The sequence below is a fragment of the Alosa sapidissima genome, chromosome 4 (assembly GCF_018492685.1).
Source record: "Alosa sapidissima isolate fAloSap1 chromosome 4, fAloSap1.pri, whole genome shotgun sequence".
Lineage (NCBI taxonomy): Eukaryota > Metazoa > Chordata > Actinopteri > Clupeiformes > Clupeidae > Alosa > Alosa sapidissima.
The window spans coordinates 31,322,294-31,341,690 of NC_055960.1; the positions used below are offsets into that span (position 1 = coordinate 31,322,294).

At 44.9% G+C, this 19,397-nt stretch overlaps 1 protein-coding gene across 1 annotated transcript in view; it reads right to left on the minus strand.

The window, feature by feature from the left end:
• The window catches only part of cacna1da (calcium channel, voltage-dependent, L type, alpha 1D subunit, a), a 77,551-nt gene that overhangs the window by 14,401 nt on the left and 43,753 nt on the right, over window positions 1-19,397 (minus strand). The window contains 18 exon segments of the mRNA XM_042090679.1: window positions 6,827-6,910; window positions 7,963-8,073; window positions 8,939-9,097; window positions 9,577-9,778; window positions 10,848-10,994; window positions 11,394-11,446; window positions 11,670-11,777; window positions 12,002-12,089; window positions 12,444-12,550; window positions 14,278-14,337; window positions 16,209-16,338; window positions 16,581-16,707; window positions 16,804-16,834; window positions 17,044-17,080; window positions 17,216-17,291; window positions 17,872-17,992; window positions 18,360-18,567; window positions 18,762-18,987. Coding sequence (XP_041946613.1) covers window positions 6,827-6,910; window positions 7,963-8,073; window positions 8,939-9,097; window positions 9,577-9,778; window positions 10,848-10,994; window positions 11,394-11,446; window positions 11,670-11,777; window positions 12,002-12,089; window positions 12,444-12,550; window positions 14,278-14,337; window positions 16,209-16,338; window positions 16,581-16,707; window positions 16,804-16,834; window positions 17,044-17,080; window positions 17,216-17,291; window positions 17,872-17,992; window positions 18,360-18,567; window positions 18,762-18,987 — 2,075 coding nt within the window.

Genomic DNA, 19,397 nt, shown 5'->3' on the forward strand with positions numbered 1-19,397 from the left:
GCCCCAGCGGCCCAGAGTCACTCCATGCGCAGTCACAGTGGGACACACCGACACGCACTCCCCCCCTACCCCTACCTATCTAGGGGTTAGCCACAGGTCAGAGGTCACAGAGGTCATGACCCCTGGAGCGGACCATGCAGCTGTGTCAGCCCTGCAAACGTCACGAGGGGGGGGGGGCCGCCCTGCGGGGCTTGGCGCTGCGCCAACGTTTGGGTGACACTTTCCCGCAGCAGACAGAAAACCCAAGATGGACAGAGGAACAAAAACCCCAGAAAGACAAATAGAAAGAAAGAAAGAAGTGAAAAGCCAACTAAAGAGTTCAAACTCTTGGCAAACCAAACAACCAAAGCAAACCAACCAACTACCCAACAAAACATACAAACAAACAGATGAAGTTTCAAAACAAACCAACACACCCCTTAGAAATAAAACTTAACCAAAACTAGATGCCAATAGGCAAAAACGGAAACCTTAACAATATGATATATGTGATAATTTAATTAGATCTTTAAAAAAAGAAAACAGAAAAGAGATATGGATAAAGGGAGGGCTGAGCCCAGGGAGGGGGGTCGGAGGGTTGGGTGGGGGCAGAGAAGATCTTACCCCAGACTCATCCACCTGGGGTGCCTCCGTTGGCTTTAAAATTCAGAGAGCTGCATTAATGACTCGCACAACGTTAGCATAGCCTTAGCCACACCTTAGCACAGAGCTACCAGGTACTCCTTCCAACACTCACATTCTGTACAGCACAACACCATCAGCACATTCCCATCCAACCAAACCTGAACCACAACGCTGTCACACCACCAACAGACTCACGCACCGCACCGCACCACACTGTACAGCAACTTATCTAGGACACACAGACAGCTTATCAGTGGAGAGACATACAGTACAGCACAGAGAAGCAACCTCCGTGACTGGAGGACAATACAGAACAGGCCCACAGAAGAAGAATCCCCTCAGTCTGCTCATAATGACCAGCACGTTAGCCTGGGTCGGTCACATCACATCCAGCAATGCACCGCACTCACAGAACAGAGACACTTACATAACACACACACACATACGCATACACGCACACACACACACTCATAAAAGGCAAGCACAGATCCGTGCCAGCGTGCACACACACACACATACAGACGCACACACACACAAGGCAAGCACAGATACGTCCAAGTGCACGCACGCACGCACACACACACACACACACACACGCACACACACACACTGGCGCAGACACATACACACCCCACAAGAGAGCTGCAGCTAACCCTGGTGGTTACATAAGGGACTGCAGACAAAATTAACGGATGCACAGCACAGGAATGGGAGCAGACTCACAGAACAGGACAATTATCATTATGCAACACAGAACTACTAGCACACTACTGCACTCCAGTGTCACACACACACACACACACACACACACACACACACACACACACCAGTCTGTCTTTATGGCTGCATAACTCTTAACTTACGCAGGCCATGCAAACACATTCTCTGGGAGACACTGAGCTCAACATATCACATAGGGGAAGTCAAAGTGCAAGGATTTCAAGATGACAGTATCCATCTGTAACTCCACACCAGCACTGCCTAGCCTGAAGCCCTACATCACACCTTCACACACAGTGAAGCGTGCCGGACTGACCTGCCTGGCCCACAGGGCTGGGTCAGATTTTGTCCCCTGGCCAGAGCAGAGAGCAGCAATGTGGTCATAATGGGTAAAAGTGTTGTGTGAAGCTCCATAAACGACCCTAATATCGTGGTACAAATTTGCCCACACAACACAATCCGCAACACTGGTGGCCGGAATCCAATTTTGGTCCGAGCTCCCCCCTACAGCTGTCACGTTAAATGATTAATTGGAGTACTTGTATCCTACAAAAGCAAATGTATGAAGGCCAGAAATAAACCACCGCACCAAATATATTTCACCTTTAGGGAGAAAAAAGAGCATACTCAGAGGATACATACTAATTCACATTTCCAATACCCTCAGTAGCTCTGCATGGTGTGCGCTATGGTGTCATGCCCTACTAATGCAATGGAAGCATTCCTCAGACATTTTAAAATAGGTCTCTATGCTGCGGCGTTCGGAGCAGAACAGTGTGCTCAACTCACTGTGCTAACCTTTGGAAAGTTTATTTATTTTTAGTCCAAGTATTACAGCACTGCTCTAATATGTACACAAGATTAATTAGGCCCATAACTAAGACTCATTGTTCTGCATCTCTGAAGACTTGGTCTATTTATGCAGAATGGGAATTTGTAAAATGGGGGGCCTTTGGGGTGTTTGTTTCTGTGTGTGTGTGTGTGTGTGTGTGTGTGTGTGCATGCATGAATGTGTGTGTGTGTGTGTGTGTGTGTGTGTGTGTATGCGTGTGTGTGTGTGTGTGCGTGTGTGAGAGAGAGAGAGAGAGATTGTAGGTGTGTGTGTAAGTGTATGTGTATTGGACAGTACCCAACCAAAGCCAAAGGCTCAGTATCTGAATCACAAACTCATCTGGTAAAGCATGCTAGCACAATCACACTTACATACAAACAAACTTCAATTCAAAAGACAATCACAACTCTACATTAACACATTTTCACACTCAATATTGAATCCCCACACAAATCAATTCAATATCTCTCACACACACACACACACCAGAAACACAGAGAGGGTATAGTTTAGTCTGTGCTCTGACCTGGGGTCAGGAAGCAGAGTCTGAGCAGCAACACAGACAAAGGGTGGTGGTGTTGGGGGGGGGGGGGGGGGGGGGGTGTCACTGGCAGCTGGTGCCAGAGCACCAGAGAGTCCAGACAGACATGGCCTGGTCAGGTGGTGCATGCAGGGATGCATGGAGACGGGGGAGTATGTGAGTTTAGTCACACAGTTTTATTGATATCCGTCGGCGACGTGATGAGCTGCCTAGTTGTAAAGTTATGGGTCGGGACTCAAAGCAAGCGAATGGAAGTATGGATGTCCTTCAATAAACTGCATTGATGAGCAAACCCTCCATAGCATTAGATGAAGCACATGCTCTCAGCACTGTCATGTTGCAGGTAAGCCCAACAGAGGCATGTTAATGCACACACACACACACTCTACTTGCACGCACGCACGCACGCACGCACACACACACGCACACACACACACACACACAATGATCAAGCATTGCAGCATTTCATGCAGATCAACAGTGCCCTGCAAAAGAGTCACCACTCGAGGGCGCTCTAACACAGACCAGTGCAGAGAGAGTGGTGCAGAGAGCAACAGAAGAAAAGAGTAAAGGAGGAAAGGTAGATACAGAGTGGCTAAGAAAGAAAAAAAAGAGAAAATCGATAATAAATAAATAAAAGAGGGCAAAATGAGGAAGCGATTGAGAGAGAGAAAAGGAAGTTGGAATATAGAACGTGAGAGCGAGAGGGCATTTGGGCATGCAGCCTGACTGAAGTTTACACACCTTCTCTACCCAAGAGCTCCTCTCTGAGATTTAAGAGCTTTAAAGAGCTGACTACAGGAAGAGAGAACAGAACACAGACGGTCACTCACAGGAGTAGCACACACACACACACACACACACACACACACACACACACACACACACACACACACACACACACACACACACACACACACCCTGCAACACTGAGCAGCCATCTGCATGGTCCAATAGCACTAGTGACCTCATCCCTACAGGGTGCAGTGAAGACCAACTTGAATTAGCCTTTACTTAACTTAGCTAATTTTCTGACTGTAATTGAAGTGCAGGGTTCCAACCCATTTTCACTGCAGGAATTTTAAAACCTTTCCATGACTTTTCAATGATCTTAAATTAAATGTCCATGACTTTTCACAGTCTATAAGTACAAAAATGCTTAGGCTTACTTTATGCCACAGGTTGGGGCAGTCTTCAAAGTGCTGTACAACTGATAACGTTTCTAAAAATGCATAGTAGCTGGTCACCCTTTGTAGAATGGTATATCTATTTCGCTATTAAAATGACGTATATAATCCGTACTTTTGAAGTTGGACTGGATTAAACATGTGGAGTGTTAAGTCTTTAACCTTGATGAAGTCAGGATCATTTCCATTACTATTGAACAGCTTTGAAATCTCAGTCTTGGATCATACTGACTAACTAACAACTTTAAAAGTGGCTAAATACTCAGCTAGCGGAGATCAAATACTGAGCTAGCTGTGAACTGTGAGCTCCAGGGCCATTCTGTCTGGAGGTGGAACAGAGAGGAGGTATGGAGAGAGAGAAAGGTCAAACTTCACAGAAACTCTACTGGATGAGACTGACCGGAGCATGGAGCGGGTGGCCAAGCGCCATCTGTAAGGAGGGGGTATGAGGTGATTGTTAGGGCGTGAAATGGTGACTACAATTCCCAACATGCAATGGAAGACAGAGTAGGGACAGGAGAGACAGCGGCAATATGTCTTCTGATGAGACAGCTGTGTGGCAAATAGATTCATTCTCTGCTAGGTCAGACACAATGAAACAAAATGAAACATGTCTGAACTAGAGGGTGTAGATCTATAACAGCATCACAGCAACAGACACAAGCAGTGAGAGCGTGGGCCACAGAGGAAGTTGATGAACATCTCACAAGGCCTCCACAAATAACCTTCCACATGTGGGGCTAGTTATAGAATGTTAATTTGCTCATTATCTACAATGCAAATATTCATGAGAGACCTTGTGAAACAAACGGCATGTTACTACACACAGGAATGAAAGGAAAATACATGACACATACATACATATACATTTGACACAGCCACACATACATATACACAGACAAACACACATTTACATACACACTGACATGTACACATACATGTACAAACATGGATACTGTACAAACACCTCCGCAGGACCTCAGTTGCACACAGTATGCAGTGGAGGGCGGGACCGGACCGGACCGGACGGACACATACAGTACAGTACAGACACAGCGACATGGACACTCCAGAGAAACAGCACTGCAGCTTTGGGAGCAGCTGACCGAGAGAGTAGGAGGCCACGTGGGCTCTGCCCAACTCTACCCTAAAGCCCTGCTGATGGCTGATGGACGGACGCTACACTCGACCCACAGCGCATCCCGCTAGATTAGGCTAGATTAGGCTCCAGTCGGGGACTAGCATGCTGTCTGCAGCAGCCCCTGGATTACACTGATGCTCTTTGGTGGAGGGAATCAAACACCTGTTGATAATTCCATTGTGATTTGTGTAATGGGATGTGTGTGTGTGTGTGTGTGTGCGTGCATGTGTGTGTGCGTGTGCGTGTGCGTGTGTGTGTGTGTGTGTGTGCATGTGCCTGTGTTTTCTTCCAGCATGTGAGTATTTTTCTTGCATGTTAGTTAGCAAACACATGCAGGGGAGGACTCCATCACAAGGCTAACACCCGACTCATCATTGTTATCCTGTCTTAGTAAACAGCCGAGCATTTAGCTGATAGGGCTTTAAGGGCGGCAAAGCTAAGCAACCCTATGCTTTTAAAAGGCAGAGAGAGACAGACAGACAGAATTTAATACCACTTTACAAATGACTCAGACAATAAAACATCAGATGACAGAAAAACGTCAGAAAGAAGTGCACAGCACTGAGGAGGGGGTCGACAGGCGAAGTCATTATGAAGCAGATTTACGAGCAGAGAGGAGATTGAGTACATTTTTTTGTTGCCATACTTGCCTCTACAAGTTTCTATGGAAACAGAACAGAATGAATAAGAACAAGGGTTAGACAACCAAACTAATCCTGGGGTTACCATGGAAACGTGTCATTATCGTCTCGAGGAGTCGAAGCGTCCACCACATATACCCATGCACAGTGGACACAGGTGAAAACGCTCTACACAGGTGAAGGGGTTAATAGAAGTGGTAGAAGTGCAGTGTGTATGTGACTGTTGACTTACTGTATATTCATTTTACTGTGTGAGTGAGTGCTTTAGTGTCTGTATCCTGGTAGGAGAGTACCACTGACACACACAAACACAATCACAATACACAACAGAAGTAATTGGAATGAAACCTTGCAAAAGACCATTTATGCCCAGTTGTGATTTAAATAAAATAAATTAACTTAATTTGGTCAAAACTTTTTTTGCAGACTAAAGGTGATTGTATACATTGTACAGATTTTTTTTTTTTTTTATCATGCCTATTATGCCAGTAACTACTTTTAAAAATAATTCTGAAGGAAAATGCCCTAGTGCAGCTCCTAACAGTGCTGCTGCTCACTGCCTCATCATATTGGATGGGATGGATGGGCTGGATGGGGAGAACTGCAATGAATTCAAGTTTAGTATTTGATTAACTTTCTGGAATGTTCAGGAATAAACAAGAACAGAGTGATCCCTGTTAACGTCACAGGGACTAAACCATTAACAGCCTTACTGGTGGTGCTATGTATGCTTAATTGAATGAGGCCTTTTAATGTGGAATACTGCATTCATAATTCACATTTATGAGGCAGTCATGAAATGCAACCAGGCTCATGGCCAGCTATAAATGTGGGAAGACATCCTATTGATTTCCCTACCCTGCTTTTTTATGGTTCTGTATATCGAAAGCCACTGCCAGAATTAATTCTGTAACAAAGTGGAATTTCATCAAGATTTGGTATGGTCAGTGCTACATGCTTTTACGAACCAAGCCGTCAAGCATCCAAGCGTTTCCATGACTTGCAGGGAATGGCGCTTTGTTCTTACTGTAAGTACCAGTGACGGCGCTCCCTCTAATGCACTGCAACAGAGTGGACTGTTCAAAGGGCACATGGTCTTGCATGGTTCCCATTCCCGTATGCACAGAAGAAGATACTTACATTGACTTCAGTGATCGCAATATCAACGACGCTACCCACTACAATTAAGGCATCAAACGTGTTCCACGCATCAGTGAAATAGTGCTGTGGATGAGACACACACACACACCACACAAAAGACAAACAGAGGAGAGGAAAGAGGGGGAAGGAAAGAGAGAGAGAGAGAAAAGAAAGAAGAGGATTGAAAGAATAAAAACGAGGAGGGGAAGTAGGACCAAGCAGACGAGACAAGGGGGGGAAAGAGAAGAAAGTTAAGACCTGAGGAACAGGAAGTAGAGTCGGAGTCAGAAAAGACAGATGAGAATCAGCAACTTGGCCTGGAGGTAGCGAAAAAGAGGACTAGAATGTCCCTGTGAAGAGGTCATGTGGCCTACTGGCCTGCAGACCAGAGAGGAAATGGAGGAGTGGGCAGGGCTGAGGCATACTTACATCGATCTCACTGAGAACTATGTCAACTATACTCCCAATCACAACCAGGGCATCAAAGACATTCCACGCGTCCCCAAAATACCCCTTTGTGAGGCATTAGGGGTGAGATGATGGTTGTTTGAGAGAGGGGGGGGGGGGAGGGGGGCAGCACAGAATTACAGTACTTTTAATCTAATACTAAAATGATTTCATTGATTTAATCAAATGCAAATTTCAAAACATTATGTGTGAGAGAAGTAGATTCAAAATGAAAGTCTCAGTCGGCATGCATTCCATCTATTTGAAAGGAGTGTTGGTGTTAAGAATAGCAATCCCACAACAGCCTCTAGCTAGTGCACCACACACACAGGCTCTTACTGGGTCCCTGTCCTTCTTCGCAACACACAGCTGTGGAGGCGTGGGGTGAGGGAGGGGGAGGGAGGGAGGGAGGGAGGGAGATGCACCATTCAATAACTCCTCATTTCATCACAACACAATACACTTCAGGTTGGAAAACAGAGAGTACTATGGTATGCCAAAGTAAGATTAGCACATCCTACATTATGATTAGCAAGAGAAATGTGAGAGTGTGTGTGTGTGTGTGTGTGTGTGTGTGTGTGTGTGTGTGTGTGTGTGTGTGAGTGAGTGAGTGAGAGGAAGAGAGAATGAGAACTTCATTGACATTAAGTGCTTGTGTGCCATTCACAAAAGAGAGAATGGATACATACCCTGGGTTTGAAGGCAATCAGTTTGAGAACCATCTCCACAGTGAACACAGTTGTGAAGACCATGTTGAGGATGTCCATCACATAGTTGAAGAGCGCTGATTGGCCGTAGTGCTAAAGGGGCAGGGTGGGAGCAGGAGAATAAATGAACGAGTTGACTACTGTATAAGAACAGTATCGCTGCCATAGTACTGATGCATGTACAGTATGATTAATGTTTCCAGTCCATATATTAATGCATGGTGTTTCCATTCCATATATTAATGCATGGTGTTTCCATTCCATATATTAATGCATGGTGTTTTCATGTTTTGGTTTTCATTTAAGTTCAGTGCTCCAGAAGTATTCCTTCTGTAGAAATTTCTCTGGTGAAGCTTGCGTGTGAGGTGGTGTTAAGCAGGTTGGAGTTAGGGACTGGTTAAGTTGGAGTTAGGAAATGGTTAGGCTGGAGTTAGGGAAATTGTTAGGTTGGAGTTAGGAAATGGTTAGGCTGGAGTTAGGGAAATGGTTAGGTTGGAGTTAGGAAATGGTTAGGCTGGAGTTAGGGAAATGGTTAGGCTGGAGTTAGGGAAATGTTAGGCTGGAGTTAAGGAAATGTTAGGCTGGAGTTAGGAAATGGTTAGGCTGGAGTTAGGGAAATGGTTAGGCTGGAGTTAGGGAAATGTTAGGCTGGAGTTAAGGAAATGTTAGGCTGGAGTTAGGAAATGGTTAGGTTGGCGTTAGGAAAATGTTAGGTTGGAGTTAGGGAAATGTTAGGCTGGAGTTAGGAAATGGTTAGGTTGGAGTAGGGAAATGGTTAGGTTGGAGTTAGGGAAATGTTAGGCTGGAGTTAGGAAATGGTTAGGTTGGAGTTAGGGAAATGTTAGGCTGGAGTTAGGAAATGGTTAGGTTTGAGTAGGGAAATGGTTAGGTTAGAGTTAGGGAAATGTTAGGCTGGAGTTAGGAAATGGTTAGGTTGGAGTTAGGGAAATGCACTCACCTGCACTGCCAGGCACAGCGTGTTGAGCATGATGAGCACAAACATGATGTACTCAAAGCCGGTGGAGTTCACCACGTACCAGAACTTGTACTGGTAGGGGTTCTTGGGGATGTACCTGCGGAGAGGCCGCGCCTTCAGGGCATACTCCACACACTGGCGCTAGAGAGGGACACAACAGCACAGGGGGTCACATACAACACACACATATATTTACACACATACATTTACACACATATATTTAGTATGGACCCATTCAAGAGAGTTCCATTATCAGCATCATAGTTGGCCCCACAAGACTTCCGTTTTAACATTCCATATGTTATCTTAATGCAGAGGAAGTAGATTGGGGCCCAAATAGAATGTTCAAGCATTGTTTTTGTTTACCTTGTTGAAAGGGTCTATACTGTAGTAATAGTACAATGTAGTATACTGTACAGATTCATACATCTGAACACTCAAGACTTTCCACCATTACAGATATAATGTGTTCAAACATATGTACTTTCTCTGTACTTTCTCTGTACAGATCTATATCCACACTTTAAAACTGTCCATTCTACACACTTAGACCGACATGCAATCTACACAGCCAGACAGACATCTCATGCACACACAGTGACATCCACAGGATCTCTAACCTGGTTCTTGTCCAGCTCACAGTTCTTGTACTCCTTCTCTCCTTGCTCCTGGAATGTGACGATGACGAAACCCACGAAGATGTTCATCATGAAGAAGGCGATGATGATGATGTAGATGATGAAGAAGATGGAGATCTCCACACGGTAGTTATAGATGGGGCCCATGTTCTCTCTGTTAGAGTCAATGGCTTTATACAGCAGTCTGGATGAGCGAGGGGAAAGAAAACAAATCAACAACAAGCCATGTTTATGCCACAGGGCACTGCTCCACCGAGAGGACTGGACAGTGATGCAGATATGAATCATTTGCACATTGCACTTTAGGTCATTAAGATATTATCTGTAATGTTTCAGCTACAAGGCAGTCCAGACAAACCATCTACATCCACCTCTGACTCATACTACTGCTTTCTTGCTATTGAAAAACAAATAACTGTAAGGGATTTGATTTTCTGAAAGTTTTAGGCTCATATTACAGGCTTAGTTTACCTTTCTTTATACCACACAAACATCACCAATAATGTTACTCACTGTTACTAATCATAATGTAACTTAATAATGTAATGGGGGCGGTGGTAGTGTAGCGGTTAAGGAGCTGGGCTAGCGTGCAGTAGCCTGAAAGTTGTCGGTTCAATTCCCAGCTTCCACCGTTGTGCCCTTGAGCAAGGCACTTAACCTCAAGTTGCTCCGGGGACAATGTAGTCCTTTGTAATATATTTGACATATGTAAGTCGCTTTGGCTAAAAATGTGTCAGCCAAATGTAATGTAATGTAATGTAACTAAATGAGAGGCCCAAAGAGTACTCTTAGTGACCACAAGGCTACCACAGCTCAGTCCTTAGGACTGTCACTGTCCTTCCTCCTTCTGGCGCTGCATTGCATTAATGGGGCAGTGGAGGAAGCACGTTACTGTGATTAGAGCCGCAGACTTGATGTCCAGACCCCACTCCATTCCAGCTCACCTCCCCTCCTGGGGCTGTAGCTGCCATCTCACCAGGCTAATTCACATACTCTCTGCTGCCTAACTAGCCAGCAAACACTGAACACTTCATTTCCCACGGCACCATCTTTCTGGAAAACTACAAACATCAACAACACATTGCATTTATATAGCGCTTTTCAATGCCCCCAAAGAGCTTTACAGTGAAGGGGGGAACTAAACCCTTCTCTTTTGAGTAAGTGTATACATCACATCCTGTTCTTCGTATCGCTAGGCTGAGGTGTGTGCTAGTGTACTGTAAGTGCATGGTGATTAGAGAAGTGTGTCTTACGCAGGCCAGCCCTCGAAGGTGGAGACCGTGAACAGGGCCATCATGGCCATGAGCACGTTGTCAAAGTTGAAGTCACTGTTGTGCCACTGCCTCTTCTCAATGGAGGGCTGGTTCACGTCACCATCCTTGTACATGATAAAGGTTCCCCTGGGGACGAAGGGAGAGATACGTAATGCAGAGAGTGTATGAGAGGGTCATACAAAACAACACTATAAAGGGAGCTCCTACAGCACACCATAGGGTGTCAAACTAACAGAGTCCGTCCAAACATAAATGGCAGTGTGGTGAAAGGGCTTCATATGGCTTCAAGGGGCTTCATAAATAGCTTCCAAATGACAGAGGAAGGTTGCCAAAACAATGCCCATCAACATAGCGGTTGGTGGATGTTCTGTGTGTGTGTGTGTGTGTGTGTGTGTCTGTGTGTGTGTGTGTGTGTGTGTGTGCGTGTGTGTGAGATGTGCACTGCACGCGTATGTTTTTTTGTATGTGTGTGTGTGTTGTGTCAAATGTGTGTGTGTGTGCTGATGGATTATCAGCGTGACTGACTTGCACTCCTCAGGGTTGGACTTGGCCTCATCTGTGCATCGATAAAACTTCCCCTGTGGACAGGAAACAGTTCATCCAAAACACACACAAACAAATACACACACACACACACACACACACACACACACACACACACACACACACACAAAATGCCTTAAACCAAATGCTACAGCAATGACCTTGATCTCAATATTAACCTTTAACAAAGTGTAAGTAATGACACTATCTTTAGGCCTGGTACCAGACACGACCTCCCCAGAGAGTTTGGGCGCTGACCTTGAACAGCTGCACTCCTATGCAGGCAAACATGAACTGCAGCAGCGTGGTGACGATCATGATGTTGCCGATGGTCCTGATGGCCACAAACACACACTGCACCACGTGCTGTGAGACAAGCAAGAACGGAGAGGGAAGGTCAACACAGCGGCCGGCCAGAGAAAGTGAACTGTTCCCTTATACGGACACTTTCCAATTTTCAAAATATCAATTGGGAACATGTTTTCTGACTGTGTCATACTGTAAAAATGTGTGAGAGGAGAAATCTAAATAAGGGGAGAGTGGGCATGATGAAGAGTGAGGAAGAGGAGGAGGCGGTGGCGGCTGCGCACCTTTAGGCCCTTGGCTCTGTTGATGGCTCTGAGGGGGCGCAACACTCGCAGCACACGCAAGATCTTCACCACGGAGATGGCTGAGGACCTGTGTGGGGAGATCACTATGCATCAGCAGAGAAAACACACAAACATGCACATGCATACCACACACTCCACTCCACACAGCATCCCCTTATGTTCTCCACAACATCATCTTTACTCGAAAAACAGATAACAGACTGAACAGTGCATTTGTGAAATGAGGCTTAAGAATATGAGGCTTAACAGACGTGGCTTAACTTAAGAAGTTAAGGGTTAAACAATAAGGGTATTAAGAAATGGAGATATTCACAAATGGGTATAGGATGTTAAATTGAGTTCACCAGGTAGCATGGGGACATGACACGACTATAATAAGACAACACACTCAGTGGTAAAGACAAGAAGAATCAGCACTCACTGAATGCCAAAGGACACCAGGGAGACCCCCACTACCAGCAGGTCCAGCAGGTTGAAGTAATTGCGGCAAAAAGCCCCCTTGTGGAGGAACGCCCCGTATGTGGTCATCTGAAGAGTGGGCGCAGAGGGTTAGTGCTCTCCTCACAAACGCAAGACTCAGACAAGCAACACATGAGCATCTTATCACCCCCACACACACACACACACACACACACACACACACACACACACACACACACACACACACACACACACACACACACACACACACACACGGTTTCACTCTTTTGGGCCACTCGATTTATGGGTGGCGAGCAGTTAACTGGGATGCTATGGTTAATGCTTCTATGCTATCAATCGCCAAACCCACACGGCTTCAGTCAGCATGAATGTAGTAGTAAGCCATTCCTTTCTCAATGCGCCTGAGGGTGCCCCGCAATAAAACATGCCATTTGTTGCTGAGCCAGGAAGCAGCCAGTATCAGGGAATGGAGGTAGAGAAGAAGGCAAGAGAGAGAGAGAGAGAGAGAGAGAGAGAGAGAGAGAGAGAGAGAGAGAGAGAGAGGGGAGGGAAGAGAGGGCAAGAGAGACCAAGAACCAGAGGTACCCGATAGTGAGAGAGAGAGAGACAGACACGAGGCCAGTAAGAGAGAGAACGATTGGAAAGGCGAATACCCTTACTGACACATTCATGTGCGCCGTTCTGTAGTGTTCTCCATGAAGCACATTCCACCCTAAGAGTTCTTAACTAGCTGGGGGAGAGGAAGACCTGACCTCCACCCCTCCTCATACTCTAAGCAGGCAGAGAATAAAATCAGCCAGAAAAGAAAAAAAGTAAAGGATTCTTAATCTCCCAAGTGCATGTAAATCCAGAGGCCAGCAGAAACTCCAAATAGAGCCCAAGTTATGCCAGGAGACGCTCGGAAAATAGGCCTAGCCAGCGTGCTGAGAATCAGGAGGTTGTGCTGCCCCCTTCAGTTCTGGAGGACACACTACATTTATATGCACTGGAAGAGCAGACTGAACCATGCTCCTGCAGGGACATGGCTGGTTGTGCCCCCTCTTTTATGGCTTTATTAGATCCCAGTAGATTAGATGTGAGAGAGATGAACGAGGCTTTGGATGTGGCAGGCTTGGTATCTATTGCTTCTGCATTGGGTCGTTTGTACGTCACACCTAGCCACAGTCAAAGCCATGAGTTTTAAACCTGCATGGATGTCACTGCACAAAGAGTTGCATCATTTCGTTTAGTTTGTTTTTAACCCCCCCCCCCCATCAGAGAAAGACCATGACAGCAGCAGTATACCCATCCACCAAACCTGGTTTCAGTTAAGGATACCGTAGCCCTTTCTCTCAGCAGGTTATAACTGGAGATGTCGTGCGACTAGCAATATGATTTTTCCTACCCAATCATTTGACAAGACTATTTAGAAAATCCAACAACTCTTGCGTTGCTATTTTGTTATGAACTGTGGGCTTTATGATGTCCTGATCAGATGAGTTGAAATGCTCTAACATGTTTGACATGTTTTAAAAGAGGTGCTGTTTGTTTTGGAAGAAAAGTAGAGCAAAAAAAAGCAAAATAATAAGAATAAGAATAAAAAAGTAAAAAGGCGAATCAAGCCAGGTTGCAGTGGTAGGTGACACACAGGGAGAGAAATGCAGCAAGGCTCTCTGTGTCCTTAAAGGGTTACCTTCAACACGATCTCAAATGTAAACATACTAGTGAAGACATAATCAGCATAGCCTAGGACCTGGAAGGCAACCAGACGGTTTACAGTGTTACTGACACCGGCACATTGCACAAAACACACAGACGCGGAACATGCCATTTACCTTGAGTATGATCTCAACTGTAAAGATAGCCGTGAAAGCATAGTCAAAGTAACCAAGTATCTGCAAAAAGCAATGTATATGTTTAACAGGGATTAAAAACATCTGTTTATCGCTTCACAGACATGGGTGTGATTCTGCCAGGCTTAAGTCTGGAGTGAGAGAGAGAGAGATTCATATGGTCTATACCGGGTGACCCACGAGGCCTAAATGACCTAATAATGTGCAAAGAAACAGGGCTGTATTTTACATATAATCCATTTACATTCAAACATTCTGGCATCACAGTATAGCTTTGAAGTAAATACTATTATACGTTCAGGCTATTAGAGGCAAGGCAAGTCGAGGCAAGTAACTGCAAGCAGTTATTCAGAATGTTCGTATGTGATTCCGTTACATCAATGCCATGCTAAAAGCCATCTCAAATTAGAACCCTGATGACATTTTATGACAGATGAAAATTTGCACCCCTAGATTATGATGTACTTTCTTTGTTTTATTCTGGTAGAATCAAACCCAAAACATCTGAATATGGTGGGCCTAACACAGACATTAATGTAAAGTGAAGGAAACAAACATCACAGCAAATCACAGCATATATTGACAGTATGATTCCTGCAACTGCTTTTCATTTCTAAGTCTGAAAAAAAACTAAAACATACGAGTTAGTTTTGAATTATGGATTAAAAAAAGGAATGAATGATTTCATATAAAGGCATGATTCTTCCAGTCAAACTTCTAAATGCAGAGACTAACCATGAACTATGCTTTGTTATTTGAACTATGCTCTAATTCACACTACATCCTTCAGACTAAAATCACCACTTATTCTGCCATGCAATTTGCTTGAATGAGACACTTGGAAAACAAATGCATCTAAAGCTCCAGCTGTGTCCAAACACTGAGGATACACTGGCTCATTTGCATGTGAATTCTTAGTAAAGAACCTGTCAAATAAGCCAAGCTCATCAACAGCCTCTCAGTTATTAGGCTTCTATTCATAAATGTGTCCCTTAAAATATCTGCCAAACAGACAATGATTAACTCTAGTCATGATAGCTTACCGTATGTCCTCCCAAAACTAATATTATCCTCACAAAGAAACCCACTTTATTTCAATTGCCAGCAAATACTCTAAACTCTATACTCTAAGTAACTGTCAACTAAACTAAACAACTAACAGACATATAGGCTATCAAATATAGGCTATCAAATATGGGCAATCAATATAGGCTATCAAATATAGGCTATCAAATATGGGCAATCAATATAGGCTATCAAATATAGGCTATCAAATATAGGCTATCAAATATGGGCAATCAATATAGGCTATCAAATATAGGCTATCAAATATGGGCAATCAATATAGGCTATCAAATATAGGGGGACTAACATTTCAATTCCAGTACTGACAACACCACAGATAAGGGGCACAAGACAAATGCGTAACTAATCAGATATATACAGCTCATGCAGCAAGACCATTTGGAACAGCACATTTGAATGAAATACACAAATCACAGTGTGCTCTGCCCAGATGCCCACACGTCAAACACATCACAGGGTCACTTCCTGAAACCTCCCCACGAGGCTCTCGGCCGCCGAGCTCAGAGCACACCGATCGCCCTCCGGTGGAAATGCCTCAAGGGATCATGGGAAAATGACCTCAGCACAAAGTGGGAAAGAATTATTACTGTGACAAAGACACTATTGACATCTTATGAATTGAGAGACTAGGGAGACCATTAGGTCATTTATTGTCCTGCGTGTGAGTTATTATTATTACCAACAACACCAGGATCTCTCATGTAGATGTGCACACAGCACATCACAGTGCAGTCACTGCTGGTTACTATGCCAGACAGTGTTGAGGCTCTGGGCTGGGACGAGAGGAGGCATTGACACAGCGGAGGGCGTTCTACCACATCACTTACGATGTTCCGCGCCGAGAAGTTCCTGATGGGGTCCTCGGCAGCCAGCGAGGCGGAACTGAGCATGATGAAGACGAGGATGAGGTTGGTGAAGATGTGGTGGTTGATCAGCTTGTGGCAGGCCACACGGATTCTTCAGGAGGAGAGACAAACACAAGTTGTGCCTTACTTAAATGGTTAATTAGTTAATTCTTCTAACTGTTCTCAGTGTTACCTGCTATACTGGCTAAGCAAGACGTAGGTATTTCAAACTAATGTTAATTTATATCCATCCCAAATTAGCTTGTAGTTTATCAGTTTAAGTCTAAGTTTAAGTGTGTGTGTGTGTGTGTGTGTGTGTGTGTGTGTGTGTGTGTATGTGTATGAGACACATACGGGTTGGTGGTACTGAAGATGAAGAATGCGCTGCCCTCTGGGATGGGAGTGATCTTCTCCTTTTTAACCAGCTCTGAGATGGCAGGGCGTGGTCCCGATGGAACCTCAGGCTCCTCCTCGTCCTCCTCTGCTAGGCATGTGAAAACAGTGAGTCACACATAAACACACACACACACGCACACACACACACACGCACACATACTTCCAGATTTGGGCACCTTACCTCCATCTTTCTCCTCATCCTCCACTGGGACCTGAAAACACAGAACCACAGAGGCTTTAGAGTGCTGTGGTGGTTTAGTTCACAGATAGAACTGACACTCATAATGTGGAAGTAACCCACACTCACTCACTCACTCACTCAATCAATCAATCAATCAATCACTCACTCACTCACTCACACACACACACACACACACACACAGACACACACACACACACAGCTCAAATATTTAAATAATACCTTTATTTCCTCTTTGTCATCATCATTGTCATCATCCCTTTATTTGAAAAGAAAGTGAGAGAGAATTAGTTCTGCCACGCTGAGCGCCTGATGATAGCCACGCTAAACGAAATCACAGTAGAGCTCAGTCATGATGACTGCTATTGACTAGACATGCTTGGACAGGACCTACTTCTTGTCAGTGTTGAGAGAATCAACATCAGCCAGGTTATCCACAGCAATAGCCAAGAACACATTCAGGAGGATGTCTGCATATTTTATAAAGGGCTATAACAGAAAACATCTTTACTATATGAAAGAAAAAAATATTACAATATTAAAAGACTATGATACTGCATGCATTGTTATCCTGTGTAATACGTGATGTATGAATACTACACAGCACTGGTAAGGCAGAGCAACTGGGGAGATGAGGGGGGAACGAATATAAAGGGTATTAGGATGGGGGCAGCTCAGTGTGGATTTAAAGCCTCTTAGTGGATACCTTTTATACGCTCAAGCATTCACTTGACTCTGCAGGAGCACACTGGGACACAAGTACACCGCAGAGGCCCTGGAGTAGAAGTGCAGACCCAGAACAATGCAGGCTGGCATTCAAAACACTAGCGTTTCCACTTCATTCATTTCTTTTCATTTACTTATTTTCATAGAAGGTATAAAAAAGAGTTCCTGAAATAGGCGTTGTATTTCAGCTGTGTGAGTCAGTGTGACACAGGACAAGGTAGCAACGCAAAGGTTGATGTGAGCAAAACTTTGGGCCAGACACACAGCTCCCTCAGTGGTGTGGGAACATTTCCCACCAAGAATTCTTTCTCAGCAAAAAGATACAGTTTCCGCAGATGAAGAGGATGATGAAGTAGATGCAGACGATCATGCCGGAGGAGGAAGGCCCACCGTAGGCCATGATCCCATCATACATCACAGCGTTCCAGTCCTCACCCGTCAGGATCTGCCCAACACACACACAGACACATGGAGCTGAACACTGCAGACCACTCACACACACACACACACACACACACACACACACACACACACACACACACACACACACACACAAATGCATACATACAGCATATACAAATGCCCATATACTGCACATTCACTTTATATATAAAATCGTTCCTTAATCTGTAGCATATATATAGCCAAGTCTCCATTAAAATGTAATCTTCAACCCAATCTGGGACAACTCAGATTCACACACACACACACACACACACACACACACACACACACACACACACACACACACACACACACACACACACACACACACACACACACACACACACGGCCCAGGTACAGGTACACACCTGAAACACAGTGAGCAGGGCCTGGGGGAAGTTGTCGAAGGTGCTCCTCTTGGTCTGCGTCTCGTCGAAGTTGAACTTGCCCCCGAACACCTGCATGCCCAGCAGGGAGAAGATGATGATGAAAAGGAAGAGCAGCAGCAGCAGGGAGGCGATGGACTTCATGGAGTTGAGCAGAGACGCCACCAGGTTACTGAGCGACTGCCAGTGCCTGCACCACACACAGAGACAAAGAACAGAGTGAGACCAGAGTACCACTGGCAACAACACACACACACACACACAGGCACATCTACATTGCCACAATACTCATCAGAAAAGATACTAGCGCGCGCGCACACACACACACACACACACACACACACACACACACACACACAAACACACACACACAGCTCCTCTTACCGTGTGACTTTGAAGATCCTGAGCAGACGCACACAGCGGAAGACAGAGATGCCGAGGGGGGACATGATCTCGAGCTCCACCAGGATGGTCTCGGTGATGCCGCCACACACCACGAAGCAGTCGAAACGATTGAAGAGCGACACAAAATAGGACTGCAGGCCCAGGCTGTACATCTTCACCAGCATCTCGCACGTGAACATGGCCAGCAGCACCTTATTGGCCACATCTGAATACACACAGACAGGCAACAGTCACTACGAAGACATTCACCTCATTTTAAGACACAGTCTGTGGCTCTGAACCAATAAATACCCTTTTCTGTCATATTCAGTGAATTTCTAAATAAGGTCCTCTAACTTACTAAATGATCGGTCACTTTTTAGCCAAAGAGTCTTAAATATGGTAATTATTACAATGCCAGTGTCTCCAGAGCAACTCGGGGCTAAGTGCCTTGCTCAAGAGCACAACAATGACAACCTTGAACTGAAGCCAGAACTTTTTTGGCTCGTCTAGCTCCTTAGCCACTACACTACCTGTTCAGAGTATGCACTCAAAAAAGTCCTGATCCTAAACAAGAAATAAACATCTTCCAAGATCTTTGTGTGAAATATCTGAAATGGATATCAAAGACCCTCG